At 44.2% G+C, this 17293-nt stretch overlaps 1 protein-coding gene across 1 annotated transcript in view; it reads right to left on the bottom strand.

The window, feature by feature from the left end:
* Positions 1 to 17293, bottom strand: part of sptb (spectrin, beta, erythrocytic) — a 61743-nt gene that overhangs the window by 18706 nt on the left and 25744 nt on the right. Inside the window, exons 6-20 of the mRNA XM_080012504.1 lie at positions 16372 to 16452; positions 16106 to 16221; positions 15842 to 15954; positions 15349 to 15536; positions 12910 to 13027; positions 10851 to 11009; positions 8260 to 8562; positions 7440 to 7590; positions 6343 to 7213; positions 5647 to 5784; positions 4564 to 5323; positions 3442 to 3644; positions 2213 to 2303; positions 1556 to 1702; positions 402 to 668 (exon numbers count right to left, since the gene is read on the bottom strand). Of these exons, the coding sequence (XP_079868630.1) occupies positions 402 to 668; positions 1556 to 1702; positions 2213 to 2303; positions 3442 to 3644; positions 4564 to 5323; positions 5647 to 5784; positions 6343 to 7213; positions 7440 to 7590; positions 8260 to 8562; positions 10851 to 11009; positions 12910 to 13027; positions 15349 to 15536; positions 15842 to 15954; positions 16106 to 16221; positions 16372 to 16452 (3706 nt within the window). The remainder of the gene's footprint in view (positions 1 to 401; positions 669 to 1555; positions 1703 to 2212; positions 2304 to 3441; positions 3645 to 4563; positions 5324 to 5646; positions 5785 to 6342; positions 7214 to 7439; positions 7591 to 8259; positions 8563 to 10850; positions 11010 to 12909; positions 13028 to 15348; positions 15537 to 15841; positions 15955 to 16105; positions 16222 to 16371; positions 16453 to 17293) is intronic.

Raw genomic sequence — 17293 nt, 5'->3', positions numbered from 1 at the left:
GGAAACAATTGTAATAGGAATCAATAATCAAAGACAATTCAACACTACAGACATATCGTTTTTTCAAATAAAACTGCCTTTAAATATTTTAACATAATACAATGAGAAATTTGGTACATAACGTCTAGATCACAGATGTCCATACCAGACTCAACCCTTTGACTGCCATAGGGGTGCTAAAAGGAAATGCAGAGGGCCCCCAGCAAAATCAATTTAAATATATTCAGTAAAAAAAATCATATATATATATATATGTATGTATGTATGTATGAAAGATGTAATATAAAAAATTCTATCAATTATTTGTATGTTTTTTCAGAGCAAGGCCACCATCCAAGGGCAGCCTTGACTAAAGCGGGTTAGGGAACCCCTGCTCGAGACAGGGTCGGCACAGTGCAGACCTGGTGCTTCTTGAGCAGGATGTTGGCGTTGGTCAGGTCCTTGACGTCCTCGTCTCCGCCCTGGAGCTGCTGCTGCAACTCGCTCAGCCACTTCTTCATGTCGGCCAGGCTCTGGTCGTACAGCTCCGAGCGGTTGGCGTCGAACAGCAGCCGCGCCTTCTCCTGGGTGGTGTTCTCCAGCTGCTGCCACAGCGCGTGGACCTGGGCCAGACGCTCCTTCACCACGGGCTCAAACTCGGGCTTGGACTCCATCAGCTCCTGGCCCTCCTGCGACAGCACACAGCAGGGGGGTTGGAGAGGTTTTAAGCTTTAAGAGGGGGCGAGGGGGTTTGGAAACGCGCGGTCCCCCGTCTAAAATATTATATTTCAATGTTTTGGAAGAAGGACATGAATTATTCTATGGAGCAGGCACGTGTGTGGGATGGGGAGGGGGGGCGCCCAGCCCCTTTGCCCCTCGACGTCCATGGTCTCAGAGTAAAACCTCTTCATATGCGCATTTCAAGTGTTATCCACAGTCCAAAGTGGTTTCTGGATGGATCTAAATATAAATTTTAATGAGTCTGGCGAACAGAGGAGGAAAATGTAGTTTTACACATGCGTCTGGCTGTCTTACGTCAGCGTGCCAGAGGTGATACCATCACAGAGACAGAGAGAAATTGAATAAGAAGACAATTCTAATGGCTCCCACAATCTCACACACACATATTATAAATACACACACACTCGAGTCCTGCACGGCTGCTTTATTTCAAACTCTGTAACCCGAATCGTACCCCTATTTAAATTAAAGAAAGGTAAAGTAATGAATATCACATAAACCCACACGGCAGCCGGTTATTCATTTAAATCATTCCGCAAAGCAAACAGCCCGCAAGAAGAGGCCGAACCGCTCGATTCCATGTATTCTGCATTCATGTGGCTCCAAAGCTCTGGGAGGAGCGGCGCCCTGACGAGACCCTACACATTGAATTATAATAATTTGATGCAGTAGAACAATGAGTGAGCGCTCACTCAATAATAATAAACTTTATTTGCAGAGCATCTCTCACACTCAACAATGCAACTCAAAGCGCCTCACATTAACAGAAGGAAGTGGAGGCAGTTGGAACAGAGAAAAGCCGCCGCGTGGTCCGTCTTGCCCTCGCTCCACTGACCTGGTCGATGTTGTTGAGCCAGTCCTTGTTGGAGGCCAGCTCGGCCATGAAGGCCTGGTGCTTCAGCCACTTGCTGTGCAGGTTCCGGGCCTCGTCGTACGACGTGTCCTGGGCCGTCAGCATCTTCTCGTTGATCCACAGGGTCAGCTGCCGATCGCAGAGCGGGGGTTAGAGGACAGATTGAAGGCGCGGCGTCGCACCTCTTTTGGGGGGAACTGAACAACTGTGCCTAGTTAGCTGTGCAGTCTGGCTGCCGCTATCAGACTGCACGACTCCTCCATTAAAAAAAAAAATATATATATAAAGGTATCTCCAGAAACACAAAGTGAGTTCGTAGAAAGGATAAATTCAAAACACAGTAAATTGGTGTCAAGGAGACTGTGTGCACAAGTTATAATTATCTTTCGGATTAAATAAAAATCCCATCAACAGCAGACTGGAGTGAGATATCCAGTGCTGGAAGAAGATCATGACGGGATGGCGTCTCATCCCAAGAAACAACAAAACATTTAATTAAAAATGGAGAGCTTAAAAGAATGACCTGGTGATCGAATCACCACAACATCTCGGAGTTGCCTGAAACGTGACGGGGATAGGAGGACACATTTCCTATGAACCACGTTGTCGTGATGAAATCCCCGCAGACCAGAAACTCACGTCCTGGGTGTTTTGCAGGAAGTGCTGCAGATCGCGGTTGTCGTGGAGTTTTTCGGAAACCTCCTCGGCCCTCCTCTTGTTGCCGTCGTGTCTGACGTTTCGGGGCAAATAAAGGGGAAATGAGACACAACATCGCATTCAACATCTGGACTAAATCTATCATTTTCCCAGCTACGGTTCAGTCAGTAGCCAGAGTTGAGTTTGTAGAGTGTAAACCAGCCGACTGAGAGGAACACTGTGTGCTGCTGCTCCTAGTCCAGAAAAAAGGGAGAAGCTGTTATCCTCAGATCAATATCCATCACAGCAGTGAGTGGAGGCAGCAGATAACGTGGAAACCAACTAGATGCTCTGTTGACACTAATTAGGGGGTGTCTGTTGGGTTGCTGGTGAGCTGGTTGCTTTGCATTGATTTGAGATTGAGCAAAAACAACTCGTCTCCGAGTTACTTAAATCGGAATTATGCATAAATTCTGTCTCCACAACGCGCTGGCAGCCTCCAAGCTCACTTGGCCATTAAATATGACATTTCCCCTACGTGGGGGATGTGCAGCAAGCCAAGGTGTTTCCAAAAAGAAAGAAAAGATCCCAGAGGAATCCGGGAGGGAAGCCCAGAATCTGAATCTGAATCAGAATCAGTTTATTCCGCCAGGCACATTAACAGATATGAGGAATTTATCACAGTGAGTGAGTGAACGATTTGCATTGATAAAACCCTAACCCTAAGCCTAAACCTAAGGCTAACCCTAAGCCTAAACGTAAGCCTTAACTCTAACCCTAACCCTAAACGTAAGCCTTAACACTAACCCTAACCCTAACCCTAACCCTAAACCTAAGCGTAAGCCTAAACTCAAACCCTAACCTTAACCCCTAACCCTAAACCCTAACCCCCGAACAATCTGAAAAAAAAAAAAAAAAAATTTATAATAATATTAAAAGACAATTTTATAAATAGTAAAAATAAATCTAATACAAATGGCCAAATATGCACAAAAAAGACAAAAAATTAAAAACAAAAAAATAAATTGTCAAATAAATAAAAATTTATAGCATATACAAGTACGATATGTCACAAAGGAGAGAGTATCAAAATCCTGTCTTGTGACTTATTGTAGCCAGATGACAGCTCCACCACCAAGAACAATTCCTAATTCGTGCAGACATGCTTGTACGAAAACCTTTGAATGTGATTCCAAGGGAAAAAAAGAACAATCCTCTCTCCTGTCACCCACCTGTCCCCGATGGAGTCCATCTTCTCCTGGACCTTCCCGCCGTGGAGGTTGTTGCCGTCCACCAGCCGCCGCCCGCTCTGCAGCGTGCCGGCGATCTTCTCCTCGTTGGCCTCCATGGTGCTCACAAAGTCCTCGTGCTTCTTCAGAGCAGCCTCGGCCCCGTCCAGGGTGTCGGGCTGCTCGATGTGGGCCAAGGTGTACTCCTGAAACGCGCCCAGGAACGGGAGGTTACTATACTTGAAGTCCTGTAGTGGAATGACAGACTTCCTTCCTATGACACTGGATACCAACGCTGCTCACGCTTAAGTATTTCACAGCCAGGACGAGAATTAACTGACCTTGCTGCATTCTCTTGGGTTGCATTCTTTAAAATGCAATCGGCTGTGGCTTCACCTGCTGCACTCACAGTTGAAGGAGACCTGATGTAATTATTGTCTCCATTTCTGAGACCCAACGAACGACTGTTTGGCTCCCCTTTTTTTAAACTTTCATACACATACCAATTTCTAGGGGTGAGCCATAAAGCAATATGATATAAAGTATTGTCTTTTATTGATAATGTATTGTCATGAATTTGAGAAACCATCGCATTGCAATACACACTTCTGTAGTTTTTTCTTACAACATGATATATGAAATTGTAGAAGGAGTTTTACCTTTGTAAAGCGAGTGCATTAATCTGATATCGTAATTTATCTCCAGAGAGTTCAATGTGAACTGAGGTTACACCTCATCTGGATAATTGGGGTTTTAAATATACAAGCACGCATTCTCTTTGATTAGTCCGATAAAAACATTCCACCATACGGCCCACCACAAGCCTTTTTGATTTACTGAAATAAGATTTTATTTGATGTACTTCATTATCCCCGTCGGGAACTTCTGCTTGCCATACAAAACATTTAGTGCAGATAAAAACCTTATAGTTCATGTACAAACTTAAGGATGACAAGACAGCAAAAGACACAAAGATCAGTGGAGTTAAAATAAGTCAATACATCAATACATCATGTCAGCAGGTACCACAGTCTTCCACCTCCCATTCCGGTTCATGCTGCAGAGGAGCATGGGTAAGTTCTAGCTACAGTCAAGTTCTTGGTGGTGAATTCTAACCACGGTTACCTGGTTGTTTAGGATGGTGTCTGCAGCCTTGGCGTCCCTCATGAACTGCTGGAAGCTCAGGCCCTGGTCCAGGAAGTTCTTGCGGCTGTCCCACATCCTCTGCAGCTCGTTCCAGCCGCGATCCAGGCCCACCAGCGTCTGCTCCAGCTGCTGGTACTGGGGGTCGTCTTCCTGGCCCCGGGTCACGATGGCCCCGGTGTCCCTCACCTGGAGGAAATCTTCCTCGTGGTTGCCGATGTCGTCCCGCAAGGCGTCGTGGAGGCTCAGCAGCTCCTCGGCCTCCGGCAGCGTGGCAGGCATGTCCTCCGACGCCACCGCCTTCTGGGTCTTGAAGAGCCAGGACTGGAAGTCGTCCATGTCCTGCAGGAAGGTCTGCAGCTTGCTCACCTCGCCCAGAGAGTCCTCCCGGTCCTTCAGGGTCTTTTTCAGGGCGTCCCAGGCGGCGTCCAGCTCCCCGCGGCGGGCCATGATGTCTGCGGCGTTCTCAGGGTGATCTTTGGCCAGCTGCTCCGCCTCGCTCCTCAAGAAGTCCAGCTTGGACTCGATGGCGGCAAGGTCCCTCTCCATCCCAAACAGCTTCCTCTGGAGGGTTATGACGGCCGCCAGGTCGTTGCCCAGGTCCTGCGTGGACTCGATCACCCTCGTCTTGTCCTTGATCCAGGCCTCCGTCTCGTCGCACTCCAGCCCATAGTTTTGGAGGCTAACGGCAGAATCCACCTTCCTCTTCTTGTCCTCCACCATTGCCTTAAAGGCCTCCCATCTGGGAAAGAGTACATTTTAAGGTCAGAGAGTCAAAAAATAAATGAAGTAGCACACTCCATGTGTCAAGTTTTATCTTAAAGCCTTTTTCAGGCTTAACAAAATGAAGGCCTTGATATTCTGTAATGAATATGCAGAATAAATCATGGTGACCTACAACATTTGGCACTTTTTAAATATTAAATATTAATTTGTTTTGCAGTGAAACTCTTCATATGCCTCTGGGGATACGTAGGGGGGAAAAAAACGTAGAGAAGAAATGATCATGTTAGCTTTTAAAAACCTTGCTGTTCCACTGCATAGACACATTCAGAATGAACGCACCTCTTATTCAGACGCATCTGACACTCCTTAACCTCTTTGGTGCGAGGGTGTCTGCTGTCCTCCAGCTGCTTCACCGCTTTGTTCACATTGTCAACCCGAGACTGGACATTCGCCATATCCTGAGCCAGGATGCTCAACCTGCCACGAAAGGAACAGTGTATTTGTGTAAAGGGCTTAAATTATGCCTAAACCAGTTGACTAGCAATGAACAGATGTTATGTTCATATTGAACAGAATACAAAATGAGCAGCATATGCCACTTATAATTCAAACTCTAATTGTACATTTGTAAATAAGTAATTTAATTGTAGAAAATACATCATATTCATGTTATTAGCTAAACTCTTTAACAATCACTGGGCATTTGTCCTGTGTGGCAAATCCTATAAGACAACTATATGTTTGGGAGTTCAACAACCAATTTTGTGGATAAATTTGATTCTTTCAGATGTTTTTGGGACATATTTTCAGAGGGATGTGTGTGCGTCATTGTGGTGTGGGGATGAGGTGGTTGGAGCAGCCACACGTGTCCTGTGACGAGGTGATTGTGGCCCAGGATCAGTGTGGCTGTATGCCTGTTGCTCGTTGAACGGTCTAACGGGCAACAGGTAAAACCCCCATCCCCACACACACTCAGCAGAGGAGAATGCCACTTGGGTGCCGTGTGGCAGGCGGAACTGCCACAGTCATATTTACCGGTTCTGCACCACTTCCATATCCTCCAGCTTCTCTGGTACGTCCAGTCCCACCAGCCACGTCTCCTTCTGGCCCATCCAGAGCTCGCAGGCGTCGGACTCGCTGAAGATGGTGTACAGGGCCATGGCGTCATCCAGCCTCTTCTGCCTCACGTCGGTCAGAGACATCAGGTCCATGTAAAGGTCCCTGATGTCCTTCAGGCGCCGCTGGATGTCCGGGGTGTTGCGGAGCTCCTCGGGAAGCGCGTTGGCCTGCCTGGTCAGAGCATCGATGGTGGCTCCGTTCTTGGCGGTCTCGTTCTTCAGGTCGTTGTGCTTCCTCAGCAGCCTCTGAGTGGTGTACTCGTCGTGGCCCACATCGTCACTGCTCATCTGCCTCTTGGCCTCCAGGAGCCAGGACTTGAAGTCGTCAGCGTCCCCTTGGAACTGGAAGAACCTCTGTGTGTCCTGGAGGTTCTGCTTGCGGAAAGCCGCCAGCTCCTCCAGCTGCTGCCACTGGCTCCGCACGTCGCCCATGCGCTCCCAGACCTTGGGGGCGCCAAAGTGCTTGGCCTGGATCATGCTGTCCCCCTCGGCCATGACCCGGTCCAGGTGGGCGCACCGGGCCCCGAGCTCGTCCTCAAAGGCGCTGTGCTTGCTCTGTAGGATGAGTACGCCGGTCAGGTCCTTGCCATAGTCCAGCGAGGAGAAGATGTGCTCCTTCTCCTTGATCCAGCTCTCCAGCTCCGCCATCTCCCACAGGAAGTTCCAGAAGCGCCGAGACTGCTCCAGGCGGGCCCGGCGCTGGGCAGCGAGGGCACACAGCTCCTGGTAGCACAGGTCCAGGTGCTGCACCCGGTCCCGGATGACCTGGGGATCACACGGCTTGTAGCCTGGGGAAAGAAAGAAACAAGAAAGAGGTTTTATTAGAAATGTCAATTTGACACCTAAACTGGATTTGGAATTGGTCCATCACTGAAGACGTGGTGCATTCCTGTATCGTTTTATTCAACTTCCTTATCTCAGAGGATTGAAAGCCTTTTGTCCAACATCACTGTAGATGTGCAGATGACTTGAAGCAAATGGTTTCATTCTCCTTCACTACTTCATGACACTCACTGTCTCCATTGGCGAACTTGAGGGCGGCAGCGTTGGCGCTCTGCACCCTCTCCGCCTGCAGGGCGACATCGTTCTCCACCAGAGCGTGTTTTTGCAGCAGGTCCTCCACCTCCAACAAGTGCTTCCCAAAATCTGGAGACAGCAGGCGAGCCTGGGGAGGAAGGCGGAGGAGGGTCAGGAACAGCGGAGTCATAGTGACATCGAGATCGCTTTCGCTTGGTTTTTGTCTTTCAATCAAAGTTTGTTTTTTTTATTCTCTATTACATCAAGTGTTGTTATCTACATGAAATCAATTTTTGTTCAATCATCATTAAATCGTTTTATCTTCCATCTGCCGCCGATTCTTCTCTGCACTCGGGTCCTGGAAACCACATCCTTAAAATCATACACGTTGTTCGGCCAGTCACAATTGTGAAATTGTAGTTTACAATCAATTGTCGAGCAGTTGTTGCTTCGTGATTCTTGCTTCTGTTTTGTCGTTTTTTGTTACTTTTTTTGCCACTTCCATTTTATAAGTTTATAAAAGTGTAATTACACATGCCTACCTACTGCAGGAGAGCCATTTGACAATTAAGATTTAAACATAAAAATAGACTTAATTATCCTCAACCCAATTCACATTCTATTTATTTAGGCATTTCTAACATTGATTTAAAACCCCCGTTAAATTGAGATGGAAATATATAATTGAGGAATCCGACGGTTTTATAAAAAGATCACCACCGGCTCCAATAGTTGTGATCAGTTCACTGATGCCGAGTCATCCTGTGGATCAGAGTAAACCCCGTCAGCGCGCGTGTCTCTCTCCTCCCTCTCGCACCTTCATTTCGTCCATCCAGCTGATGATGTGCAGCATCTCCTGGAAGATCCTCTGCAGCGTCAGGTTCTTGTCCAGGCGCCCCCTGCGGGCCCTCAGCAGCTCCTGCAGGTAGTCCCACAGCCGCAGCACGTTGTCCTTGCGCACGTCGATGCGCTTGGCGTCGTGGTAGCGCTCGGCCTCCAGCTCCCCGGAGATGGCCACCAGCGCCTGCACGCGCTCCTCGTACGCCGTGATGTCCGTCTCGATGGCGTCGTGCTTCTTCTTCGCCGCCTCCACCGCCGGCAGGTCGTAGCCGAAATTGTCCTGCGGAAAGGAAGGACGGGCGGGAGGACGATGAAGGGAACATCGGTAAATTAGGCCGTTAAACGGATGGTTTGGTTTCAACAACAAGCGGTGGCAATGCATTTTGTGATGTGAAATTAGACCTTTATTATTGTGTGATAAAACCCACATTTTATCATAACTTGCCAACATGTAATAAATTTGACCATTAAATTTGACCCACATTTTATAATAACTTGGTAAAAGGTAATATAAACCTTTATTGTGTAATAACACTTAACTGTTTTAAGAACTTGCCAAATGTAATGAATCAGACCTTTATTGTGTAATAACACCCACATCTTGTAATAACTTGCCAAAATGTATTAAATTTGACCTTTATTGTGTGATAGCACTCTATTGTGTAATAACATCCACATTCGATAATAACTTGGCAATACATTACAAAAAAAAGATGTTCTTGTATAATAACACCCATATTTTGTCATAATTTGCCAAAATGTAATACATTTTACTCTATTGCGTATAACTTGTTGCGTTTTTTTAACCAAAAATTCTTTTTTTCTTTGTGTTTTTTATTTATTCATGGTTTTCGATGTCTGAGCCTTCTCATAACATTTTACAAATCATAAAGTGTGACACTTAAATATATGTATATATGATATCAATGTACACAGCAATTGTTGTGTGTTATGACATAAAATTACAGAAAACACTTGCAGCCCATAATAACCACCGCATTCTGTGGGCTATATGTTATCACAAAATGCAGGCTTAGTCACATAACTAACATACTTATGTAACATACTAACATATTTATTGCATTTCGACAAGTTATGACATTATAATATGCAATGCGTTTTTTGACAGGATGTGAAGTGAGTTGCTTGGCAACGCGATGTGATGACACAGTATCAGTGTTTAAAAAGCTGTTATCACAACAAGCGTATTAATCACCACTTAGATGAATCACCACTGAACAGAGCGCTGCGGCGGAGGCAGCAGAATCCTAATACGGATTTGTTTATCTTAAGTCATTAATTAATATCATGAAAAGACACTCTGGAGCTGGCACGCTGTGTTCGGCTGACAACCGGAAAAAAAATAATTAAAATTAATTATCGCCTGGGTAAGCCACTTCACTTTCACAAACTTTCCTCACCAAGCAGCTTGCAATAAACACTTGTTTATGCAGTGTGGGGACTCATTAGGACCGAGCCATATTGACAAAGCCAAATATCAGATAAATAAATATCAGATATCATTTCTTGATGTTTGATATTGTTTTTGACCATTTTTTGACCATAATATTGATAATTTGACCATATACAATTTACAAGGAATATTTGCGAGACAATCAACAATAATGTGGATATTATGACCATTGCTTAGAACATCTAGAACAATGTGTGAAGGCCAGAAAACTGAATTACTTCATCTTTCAAGGTGATATTTAACTATATCACGATGCTACGATGACCAAACTCCCAGAGGACATCTAGCCTTATATCTCAGTATATCAATTTTTTTTAAGTTTTCTCAACTTAATTTACACCTTAATTTGTCAATCTTAAGTCGGCAAACACTGGAAAAATAAATAAAAAAAGTTTTACATATTTTTAAGTTGATCCAACAACTTAAAAATTGTTTTAAATAGAAAACATTTTTTTTTTTGACTCTTCCAAACTTCTGAATTAAAAATATCTCCTCCCTTCAGAACAACAAAAACCAAATTACTTTCGGCTCAAAACACCTGCACCTGCACACACCTCCCCAAGGATTTTTAATCAAGCCTTTTCTTCCTTCATTTGAGGGACGTGTTGTCGGTGGAGCTGAGTTATGTGATCAACTTCAAATAAATTGCCTTAAACTACTCAAGCTGTATATTTTTTGTTTTCTCAATTTAAAATGGAGAAATTGAAGCATACATTTTAAGTTGAGAATAGCTAAAAAATATATACTGTAGGTTTGGCAATTTAAAGCATTTTTCATTCATTTGATCAAATAGCTTGAATGTTATATGCTTTTGAGTCTCCATGAATGCAGGGAAATCAGGGAATTTGTTTTATCGAGATATTATGAAAACCAAAAATCCTAGACAATATCTAGTCTCACATCACAATATTGATATGATAATGATATATTACATTAAATACATTTATCACATGTGAACCAGATGCTGTGTGGTCCATGTTGTTAACATGAGGACTTTTGCGAGTTTGGGAGTTTTGGGAGTTTTTGAGTTTCGAGAGTTTTGGAGCTTTAGGGTTTTGGAGTCTGGGGAGGTTTGCACGTTTTGGGGGTGGTACCTGAGCCACCAGTCTCTGGTTCTCCAGCAGCCAGGTCTCCCTCATGGCCGCCTTCCTGTCGAACCTGCGGGCCATCTGCTCCAGCTTCTCCTGACGGATCAACTCGTCCCTCAGGACGCGCTCCCGCTCGTGCTCCGCCCGCTCCAGACGCTCCCACGCCTGCGCACACAGGATGGGAAACATGCAGAAGAGGATTCAGGAAGGAGGACTGAGGGTACTCTGTGGATGCCTTCAGTTCAATTGCCTACAGATAAAGAAAAACTCATTTTCCTTCCTGCTATCATTGCAAAGGTCAGACTAAAATATTAAAAGGGTTGTTTTTTTTTGTATTTTATATACTTGTATTTTGTCTTATAATCCCTCTGTGGGAAATTATTTCTCTGCATTTGCTCCATCCTAGTGTCCTTTGTATTTACAGAAACGTTGGGTGGCCACGTAGCGGCGCCCGGGGGACCCCTGCTACAGATCTTGACCGATGGCTTCGGCATCGGCAGGAGTGCATGTCTTTTTTGGAGTGGGGGGAAAAATGGAGAAAATCCACATGTACATGGGGAGAACATGCAAAACATGCAGACTGAACTGAGTGGGATTCGAACCCAGAACCCTCTTGTTTACAGTGCTAACCACTGAGCCACCGTGCGCCCAATCTCACTTACAAAGCCTTATAAAGGCTTTCTAAAGACTTCATAAAAGTTATAAAAGACGTATAAAGCTGATGATGCACAAGATAAAGGTTTCCCACAGTTTGACAAAAGTTGTTATTGAAAATACTTCATCATTGGTATTAAATTAATATCTGGTTAATGTTAAAGAAGAGCTTTTCTGGCCAAGTTACATCACTTCAACCAATCCGGTCAGATCACAGCACGGACTGTTGATTTGCTGGTTTTAAACCCTTTCAATGGTCAAATATTTTTCACTTAAATGGGTTGGGTTGTTTTTCAAACACTGGCTTGTGACCCACAGGTGCATCACAGGTGAAATTGGGTGACCTGATAAAATTGCAGAATTTTTCTTTTCAAAATGTCATTTCCATCCCCAGCAGACAGTTTATAATGTCCCTGGAGCGCTTGTTTACCTATTCAAGGTACAAAATGTTCAGAAAAATAATTTATTTAATAATAATTAATTACAGTAGCTCCGCTCACGGTTTACAGATAAGGACCTTTGTTAATTGGGCCGCGGTGGATTGTCATTTTTAAAAAGTCTGAAAAACACTGCTCTACATCCTCTTTCTCTCTCTTCCCTTACTTCATTGTGGAACACTTTGTACAATCCACTTCATTTATTGCCCAAATAATATTGGCTCCGGGATTGAATAGTGATGAATAATTTCTCCCCAATCGTGTCCATCTGAGAGCTGTCTGTTTGTCTGTGTGTCTGTTTGAAAGCCCAGGGACGCTCGCTCTGCCAGCCAATAATAATTTCACTATTCATCAAGATGAGAATCCAATTTGCAGTCTTGATGGACAATAGAGGCTTTGTTTGATTTGTTATTAGATTGCGGTACTTTGGGACAAGGATGCTGATTCAGAACCAGAATCGGAATTTGTTTGTTTTGCACAAAACAAGGAATCTGTCGTGGTAAAGATCGGTGCGTTGCTGAACGGACAATTTGCATAAAATAATAACGTGTGAAATAAATGACACAACAACAGCCAATTGTACAAAATATCCACATTTCCAGTAAACAAAGAGCCCCCCCAAAAAATACATACAGAACATACAAAACCTGGGGAGGTTTGGGGGGGTTGGGAGGTTTGGGGGAGGTTTGGAGGAGGATGTGGGGAGGTTTGGGGGAGGTTTGGGGGAGGGTGGGGGAGGCGTGGGGGAGATTTGGGAGAGGATGGGGGAGCAATGGGGGAATGTTTTTTGGGGAGGTTTGTGGGAGGTTTGGGAGAGGTTTTGGGGGAGGTTTGGGGGGGGGGGGGGGGGGGTTGGGAGAGGTTTTAGGGGACGTTTTTGAGGAGGATGTGGTAGGTGTGGGGGGGATGTTTGGGAGAGGTTTGGGGGGAGGATGGGGGAGGTTTTGGGGGAGGTTACGGAGGGGGTCTCTCACCCTGTTGATGTCCGCCACCAGCGCTCCCTCCTTGGGCGTGTAGACCTTCTGGTTGTTGGCCCTCATCCGACTCTGGATGGCGAAGAGCAGAACCTCCAGGTTTCCTTTCTCCTGGAACCTGGAACCATGACCACACCCGTCAAATTATGTTTGTGAGTGGCTTCAAAGACCTCATGCTGTTTCTAAACCCGGGAAAAATAAAGTCAACTTTGAGGGGGTCACCTTCTAAATTCAACGACCGGTGGGGTTCCATAATACTTTATTTTAGTATTCTAAAGACCAAACATTCAGCCTTTAAAATTCCCTTCTTCTTTTTCTAAATCTTTTTATTATGAGCTGTTTTATTTATTCGTTTTTTTTCCCTTCTCTTCGTGCCTTAGTTGTGTCATATGTGGGACCTGAGAAATAATTGTGTACTGTTATAAGTTATTATATTTGAATCCTTTTGCTTACAGAATATATACATCTTCAAAATATTTATATTTTAATTAACGCCCATGAATAGATAGTGTGAAACTATTTTGTTTTTTCAATGTTTTACGGGGTCCTTCATGCTTTACTTGTATGTTCTACTGTTTTTTTAAGCCTCTTTGGTGCCAACTGAATTTTAATAAAGAGCGGAACTGACCTGAACTAAATTAACATTTTTTTATGCTGACAAATAAAAAATACTTAAGTTAAAGTCCTGCCAATGCCCCTATGCAAGACATTGGTCAAGATTTTGGAGGTGGTGCCCGGGCATCGCTACATAGATACGTCAGATAGGATGGGTCAAATGCAGAAGATTAAAGTATATAGTGTACAAAAAAACAATGAAGCCCTAGAAAGATAGAATAATGATTGAAATACTAAACTGAGACATGAATGAAGACATGAAGGAGACATGTATCAAAAGAGTTCCAGGCTGTACTCACTAAATTCTAAGAATTGTAAACCCACCACATATTAAACACACTTGGTAAACACATTTGCCAAAAGTGAGATTCATATTTGGTAATCTTTTTCTGTTTATAACACAATGGTTTTGCTTGTTTTTATCCATAAAAGTATTGAGGATAGGTTATAATATAGAATTTAGTTTTTTCTGATAATCAAATACAACCACAATCAAGAATGCGGTTAAGAATATGTTTTTGCATAAAATGTGATTCAGGTAAGAAGAAAGAAGCCCTGAAGACTCACTTCAGGAAATATGTAGTCAATTGCTTTGCAGGAAATCAATGTTTGGGGTTTGGTAGTCCCAAAAGGGGAGAATTATGTGGTGGAAAAGTTACAGAATGTGCTTAGCGCAACACATTGGCTATTAAAATAGTGGATTGAGTGTTGCTTTGTCGCTCAATGCCACTCCCAAGAGACAAGTCAGTCTGGTAGACAGCACCATTTAATCAGATGAATTGTTGGAATATTCTGCTTGTGACACACTCCATGACTAGATACTATAAAAGGCTATGTATCCGTGTATTTAGCCAGTCTTGTCCTCTGCAGGGACAAACCCAGATCTTTTTATAATGAATTATCTTAAATTAAATGACCACAGACAACCATTAAGGTGTTAAATCCTGGTTATATTCCTCCATAAGCTTCTGTGTCGAAAAGGAACGGTTCCACCTTATATCCTCCTTTAAGGCCAGTCAAATAAGACTGAACTATGAATGGAGCGAGGAGGTAAACCCAAATGACTCCTGCACAAATAGCACCAAACCTCTGGTGTATGTGGAGCAGCGTTCCTGCAGAGTGTCACTGTCTGCTGTTGATATTAATGTGAAGACAGACCCAAATAACATCCCATAGTGTACATTTAAAATGACTGAAGTATGGAACAATGTGTGTACCATTCCTTCCTACAGTTTATCTTATTGGGACACACAGAAAAGGCAACAGAATATAATAGAATAGAATGGAATAGAATGAAATGGAATGGAATAGAAGAGAATGGAATATAATACAATACAATACAATACAATATAATACAATCTTGAATTTTGAATACAATACAATACAATGGAAGACTATATACTTGAATAGAATAGAATATAATCAAAGTGAAGTGAAACTAATAATTTGTTTCTTTTTTTTTGCCTTATTTCTTAATGCCTTATTTGTGTCATATTTGGGACCTGGGGTGTAGGTGGGAATTGGGAGAATCTTTATTTTTTATGCGCTCCATCAGTAATTGCATTTGAATCATCTTGCTTAAGGGAAAAAAAAAAGTTTCACTAGTGATGAACAGTTTGGCTCTTTTTTGGATGCTGCTTCTTGACAAGTTACTCTGCAAAAAATCCTACGCCTTTGAGCGATGTTTAATTATTGCCTATTAGAACCACTTATTACCTATTATGATAATTATACTGTGAATGAACAACGTTTTGGATTTAGGACGGTCCACGTTGAAACCCTTTTTTTTTTTTCGGGGCGGTTCCGGGACGTCGGGTCACTCACTTGGGCGGCTTCTCCACCGTCCTGTAGGAGTTGAAGGCCTGGAGCTGCTGCTGGACGCCCGTCAGGGAGTTGGCCAGTTTCCTGTTGTTCAGCACCACGATGGTCTGCTCGATCCACAGCAGCAGCTCCGACGCCAGAGACTCGTACCTGTTGACCATCTGCTCCGCCTCAATGGCCTGGTCCAGAACCTGGATGGATAGATAGATAGATGGATAGATAAATAGATAGATAAATAAATAGATAGATAGATAGATAGATAGATAGATAGATAGATAGATAGATAGATAGATAGATAGATAGATAGATAGATAGATGGTTAGATAGATAGATAGATAGATAGATAGATAGATAGATAGATAGATAGATAGATAGATAGTTAGATGGTTAGATAGACAGATAGATAGACAGACAGACAGACAGACAGACAGACAGACAGACAGACAGACAGGCACACACACACACACACGCACAGAGAGCCCCGCCCCCTCTTCACCTTCCCCACTCTCTTGCCCTCCACGGCGAGCTGCTTCATCTTGGAGAAGTAGTGGTAGAACGCCACGACGTAGGTGATAATGGACTTCTCATCGGGGTTCTCCGTGAACACATCTGCAAAGCACAGACACAGTTGAATCTGTCACCGTGGCAACAGGACGCCCCCCCCCCCCCCCCCCGCACCCCTCTCAGGTTCATGAACATGTATCAACCCCCCTCCGTTCATCCATCCATCCATCCATCCCTCCATCCCTCCATCACTCGCCTTCTGGGTCCAACAGTTTGGTCACGCCGAGCCTCTGCTCTGCCACGTTGAAGGCGTTCTGGAGGTTGTGGGTCGGGTTGGACTTCTTCAGGGTGTTATAGTCCACCAGGTCTGGCCTGAGAGGGAAGGAGGGAGAGAGAGCGAGAGAGAGAGACGGAGAGAGAGTGAGGGACATTGAGCAGGCCAGCGGAATCTCGCGGCGTGTGTTTACACTGCGGACGCTCAGCGCCCGCGATGAGAGTGCAGGGTGCGATCCATCTCCTCACCGGTGTTTGTGTATGAGGGCGTTGAAGGCCATGCCGTCCTTCCAGCAGGTGGTGAAGTTGGTGATGTTGACGTTGGGATACCTGGAGGACATCAGACACCGGACGGGGGAGGGCGTTAGTCACGCGCAGCGCCGTGAGAGCTCCGAGTCACGCCTCGACGGGGCGAGGCACCGGTGTAACCTTCCTGCGCCGCGCCTTCATGCAGCGCGCTTACATCCATTTTCACAGGCTTCCCAGAGCATGTAACCCTGTACCCTCATAACATGGAATTTAGGGGGTTAACACTCCTGTTGGTGACCCTGACCAAGGCACTGGCAAAAAGAGCTGGAGTTGGACCCCAGGGCGCTGCACTGCGGTGCCCACTGCTCCCAGGTATAGGATGGGTCAAATGCAGAGGGCACATTTCATTGTATTGTATGTGTACAATGACAATAAAGAGATATTGTACTGTTATTGTTCTATTCTAGTAAAAAAAAAAAAAAAAAAAAAGCACAGGGCAGAGTGTTTTCAATTAGAGAGATCCCGTTATAGAATACTACTTGATTTTCATAACACTTTGTTTGTGTTGGTTCGACATCATTTGGGTGATATGTGTGTTCACGGGGTGAGATCGTTGCACTTGATCCGGTGTCTTAAAATATAACAATAGAGTATCAATATGAATGTGAAATAAATGATTGAAACCGCCCACAAAACATCGTAGCCCTAAAATAAGAAAAGACGTCTTGAAATCTCTTCTTTTAGATCGGAGAGCAGCTAAATTCTACTGTTCTTTTTAAAAGGTTTTTCATTTATCTTGGAGAAGTCCCCTAAATAGGCCTTCTAGTCATATATTGTGAAATCGATCTGAATCACCTTCAGCACAATTCGGGGCCAGTACATTTATCAGAAGGAAGGAAATGAACATTTTGCCGTATATGAA

Source organism: Zeus faber (assembly GCF_960531495.2).
Source record: "Zeus faber genome assembly, chromosome: 13".
Lineage (NCBI taxonomy): Eukaryota > Metazoa > Chordata > Actinopteri > Zeiformes > Zeidae > Zeus > Zeus faber.
This window is presented reverse-complemented; position numbering and strand designations above follow the sequence as displayed.